Genomic DNA, 5363 nt, shown 5'->3' on the forward strand with positions numbered 1-5363 from the left:
TCTACACTCACACAAGTGCCAAACCTCTTCCCCCATCAAAGGGTCCCACTTGGTCTAATGTTCTGCTGTCACCATCTTGAAGTTCTCAGTGGTTTTTCAACAAGGGTCCCTGCCTTTTCATTTTGCTCTGGGTCCCACAAATTATGTAGCTGTTCCTGATCACATAGCAAGTAAACAGGTTAATAACTGGGGGGACAAAAATACTATATATTTATCCAACTGAACAAAAAAAATTTTTTTACAGTGCCTAATTAATATATTAAAGTTACCATTTATTGAGATTTGTTTGTACTAAGTTCTTGATAATGTATTAGCTCATTTAATCCTTATGACCCTCTGTAATTTGGATATTTCCATTAAATATATAAGGAAACTGAGGCCCAGAGAAGGTAACTTAACCAAGGTCATACAGTTAGCATAGCGTGAACAGGAATCAAATCTTTTTTTTTTTTTTTTTAATAAACTTATTTTTTTTGCTGTGTTGGGTCTTCGTTGCTGCGGGCTTTCTCTAGTTGCCGTGAGCGGGGGCTACTCTTCATTGCGATGCGCGGGCTTCTCATTGCAGTGGCTTCTCTTGCCACAGAGCATGGGCTCTAGGCGCGCAGGCTTCAGTAGTTGTAGCATGCGGCCTCAGTGGTTGTGACTCATGGGCTCTAGAGCGCAGGCTCAGTAGTTGTGGCGCACAGGTCTAGTTGCTCCGCGGCATGTGGGATCTTCCCAGACCAGGGCTCGAACCCGTGTCCCCTGCATTGGCAGACGGATTCTTAACCACTGTGCCAGCAGGGAAGTCCCTGGAATCAAATCTTTTTGACTTCAAATCACATGCTTTTACCATTAGACTCTTGCTGTGTCTAATTTTAGTTGGCTCCAGTTTTCAGGCGATTTGTAATAAGGGTTTGATTTTGTGATCTTCTTAGTGAATTTGTGACTAAGACATCTACATTTCATTTGCAGTAAATCTAATAGGCATTTAACAAAATGTAAATTAGCTCAAAAGTACATAAGAGGGGTTTCCCTGGTGGCGCAGTGGTTAAGAATCTGTCTGCCAATGCAGGGGACACGAGTTTGAGCCCTGGTCCAGGAAGATTCCATATGCCACGGAGCAACTAAGCCCATGTGCCACAACTACTGAGCCTGTGCTCTACAGCCAGTGAGCCACAACTACTGAGTCTGAGTGCCACAACTACTGAGCCCACATGCCTAGAGCTGGTGCTCCACAAGAGAAGCCACTGCAATGAGAAGCCTGTGCACTGCAACGAAGAGTAGCCCCCGCTCACCGCAACTAGAGAAAGCCTGTGCACAGCAACGAAGACCCAACGCAGCCAAAAATAAATAAATAAATAAATTTATTTTTTAAAAAAAGTATTTGATTTCAACATGAGTCTTGTATTCTATTTATAAATTGAGTTATTTTCGTATAAAGAATGATCATCCTTATTTTTTCTGAAATTAGTGTTCGGTTAACCCAACTTGAAAAGACTAAACACCTCTGGTAGTATATTTACGAGTCCTTTAAATATTTTAAATTTCCTTTGCAAATTTAGCATATCTGATTTTTAAGCACCTTAAATGCCTAAAAAGACAAATTTACAGGCCTAACAAGCAAAATCTTCCTAAATAGTTAATAAGACTTATACATTTTAAAATTTGTTTTAACCATAGCCAGTTTGATGTCTTCTGTACTTTTTTTTGGCTGTGCCACGTGGCTTGTGGGATCTTAGTGCCCTGACCAGGGATTGAACCTGCACCCTGGCAGTGGAAGCACGGAGTCCTAACCACTGGACTGCCAGTGGATTTCCTATACTTTTTATAGTAAAATACCTTTGGATATTTATTGGGAAAGAAACATCCAAAAATGTTAATTTGGTTGTCTCTGGATCACAAGTGATTTTAATTTTTCTACCTTATACTTTTCTGTATTTTCTTCATTTCCTACAATAAATACATATTATTTTTATAATCAGGAAAAGCAACAAAAGTTCCTAAAAGCAAGAATCAATGCATAGTATCACGTTAAAATCCAAAATATATTCTCTTACTGTATCCTCTTTTTTTAGCCTTTTTTTTCCCCTGAGGAAATATCAAGACCTTAGAAAGCAATAAGAAATGGAGAGAGGTTGGGGGAGGGGGCACAGTGGTGGTGGTATTTGCAGGAGGAGAAATACCTGACTGAGGTAATCACCTGATAAAGTAACTGGAGGTGCTGGTAAATACCTGATTGTGAATCTTGGCTTCAAGGTCAAGCAGGCAATTGATAGTATTTTTTTCATTTGTTAGCAGGACAGCAAGAATCACATTAGTTTGTCAGCATAATGGCATCTGTAAACAGAACCAGTGAAATAATTAAAAAACTTAAAGCAGACAAACATCTCCTGGAGGAGATAAACGAAAGGCGTGAATCCAACTGCTTGGTGGAAAGAAGCAATCAAGTCAGCTTACTGAGAGTTCAAAAGAGGCATTTCAATGGTGCCTACAAGTCCCTTACTCATGCCCAAATCAAAGAAGCTGTTCCTGACAGTGGCAGGAGCTCTTGGGTCAAACTGAGTCCCCTTGTTCACAAGGAGAAAAGGCACTTTCCACTAAAAAGTAAGATGTTGTGGTAGGATTCCTACCCAATTGACAGGAGGAATCCAGAAATAAACTTAGGAGTTATTTCTGGGGTTGAAAGAGGTTCATATGTATTGCCCTGGGATAGTTGAAAGGCAATCTGTTTGAAGTTAAAAGCATCAGTAAACTAGGCTAGTTGATGTGAGATCTACTACAGACCAGAGATTCTCATATTCTTGTGCTTACAGGATCCCAGAGTCCATCTTCAGGCTGGCTCATTCAATAGGCTCTAGTTTGGGCCCTGGAATCTGCATTCTCAGCAGGCTAAGGTGATTCTGATGCTGATGGCCTGAAAACCGTATTTTGAGAAAACTCCAGAGGCCTCCTCTATCATCAATTTCTGTTGCCTCTGCAAAGGTTTCATGTGCAAAATTGAGATAAAATGGAAATGATTTTGATGACAAATATCAAACAAAAAGCCCTGAGAAACAATAAAATGTGGAGGGAGTTTGGGGTAGGGGAGTGTGTGGTGGTGGTATTACCTTGCAGGGGGCGGAAGAGGAACTGGTAAATACCTTAGCTGTGAATACTTGTTTCTAAGTCAAGATAAGCAGTTGATGGTATTTTTTCCCATTTATTTGGAAAAAAAAAAAAAGAGTATAATTATGTTAAATACAACCAACAAATTATTAAGTTAGATAAGAAACAAAAGAATTGCCATACTGGGAATTTAACTTCTTTGATGAGGGGGCTGTGACTTTACACTTGCTCCACACTCTTTGTACGTGGGGTAGAGAGGGCAATGCAGCATGGCCTGGAAAACTGATGTTTTAAAGCTAATCTGTAACAGCCATGTTTTTATTTTACTCAAAAAGTAACTCTTTTACTTTTACAAGGAGGAATGCCTTTAGTGTTCCTAATTCTAAGAGAATCTGCACAATTTCAGCCATAAAAAAGAATGAAATAATGCCATTTGCAGCAACATGAATGGACTAGAGATTATCATACCAAGTGAAGTAAGTCAGAAAGAGAAAGACAAATATCATATGATATCACTTATATGTGGAATCTAAAATACAACAGAAATGAACCTATCTACAAAACAGAAACAGACTCACAGGTATATTGAAGCTCTCTCTTCAATCTTCCAGTTGTAGATATGGAGGCCAAAAGAGGGACAGTCTTACTTAAACTTGCCTTAAAAACAGAAGACTTGTTGTCTTAGTTAGTTTGGGCTGCTATAACACATTACCAGAGACTGCGTGGCTTAAACAACATTTATTTCTCACAGTCTGGAAGCTGAAAGTCTGAGATCAGGGTGCCAACATGATTGGGTTCTTGGAGTGCCCTCTTCCTGGTTTTCAGAGGGCTGTTTTCTTGCTGTGTCCTCACATGACAGAAATTTCAGAGGGCTGTTTTCTTGCTGTGTCCTCACATGACAGAAATTGGCCTCTTCCTATAAGGGCACTAATCCTATTCTGAGGACTCCACTCTCGTGACTTAATTACCTCTCAAAGGCCCCACCTCCAAATACCATCACACTGGGCCTAGGGTTTCAGCATAAGAATTTGGAGGAGCACAAACCTTCAGCCCATTGCACTTGGGTTCAAGCTCTGCTTTTGCCATGGAGTAGTCTCATGCTTTTACTCATTTAGTGTCTCTAAACCTTACTTTCTGTATCTGTGAAACAGTATTTATCCTCTCTGCCTTCAGTGTTAGTTTGGAACTATGAAATGTATTATAAGATATGTGACAAATACTTATTTTTTATTTTTCAGATAACACCATATTTGGATAAAGTACATCTACAGAGACACATAGAAATACAATCTCTTTGATCCTTCTTCAATGTCTGTCTCAATTATTTACAAATATTAATTATAAAAGAAGCCAAAGAAAACTATTCACTAGATCACCAAGAAAACATTGTCACATAAAACATATTACACCTTCATTCCATTCCATCATTTAGACTTAGATGTTTTGAAAGAGGATTTGAGTTATTAAATATACTTTCAAAGATGGATGACCTGAAAGTTCACTTTACAGCGATCTTCTCTTTACTAATCTAAAATGTTTAGTTTATATTGTTTCTTTTCTTTTCTTTCCTTTTTTAGGGTTTTGGGTGTTTTAATTTTCTTCTTAATTCTTTTAAAAAATTTTTAATTGAAGTATAGTTGATTTTCAATATCATGTAAGTTTCAGGTGTATAGCACAGCAATTCAGTTATATATAAATATATATATATTCTTTTTCAGATTCTTTTCCCTTATATGTTATTACATAATACTGAGTATAGTTCCCGGTGTTATACAGTAGGTCCTTACTGGTTATCTATTTTATACATAGTATACATAATAGTGTGTATATGTTAATCCCAGCCTCCTAATTTATCCCTCCTCCCACCTCCCAGAGTTTATATTGTTTCTGTAAATCAGTGGAATGTGTTGACCAACCCCATTAATCAAGTTGAAGGCTAAAGTTTCTCAAAGTTAACGCTTGCTTCTATTACTTAATTACATTAACTTACTCTGTTAGAGCTATGATTTTGATAATTTGAGTAAGTACATACTTGAGAAGGTAATAGAAGGTGCCTATAGAGTCTTTCATTGTATATCGTTGCCCATCCCCAAAGTGGGCATTGCTTGAATCATCTCGTGGCCAAATCCTATTTGGTTACTATCACCTCTGTGTCACTGCTGTCGGATAGCAGACTAATTTTCAAATTTTAACCTGGCTTGTGTTCTTTTCCGTAATTTGCGTTAATTGCTATTCCATTCCTATTAATAGTCTATTCCATACAGCAAGCTGAGCAC

At 38.2% G+C, this 5363-nt stretch overlaps 1 protein-coding gene across 1 annotated transcript; it reads left to right on the forward strand.

The window, feature by feature from the left end:
* Positions 1–2312: 2312 nt before the first annotated feature.
* Positions 2313–2603, forward strand: SPATA45 (spermatogenesis associated 45). The gene has a single exon (XM_059932730.1). It carries the CDS (start codon positions 2313–2315, stop codon positions 2601–2603), a length of 291 nt encoding a protein of 96 aa, XP_059788713.1.
* The last annotated feature ends 2760 nt before the right edge of the window (positions 2604–5363 follow it).

The sequence above is a fragment of the Balaenoptera ricei genome, chromosome 1 (assembly GCF_028023285.1).
Source record: "Balaenoptera ricei isolate mBalRic1 chromosome 1, mBalRic1.hap2, whole genome shotgun sequence".
In the NCBI taxonomy this organism is placed as follows: domain Eukaryota; kingdom Metazoa; phylum Chordata; class Mammalia; order Artiodactyla; family Balaenopteridae; genus Balaenoptera; species Balaenoptera ricei.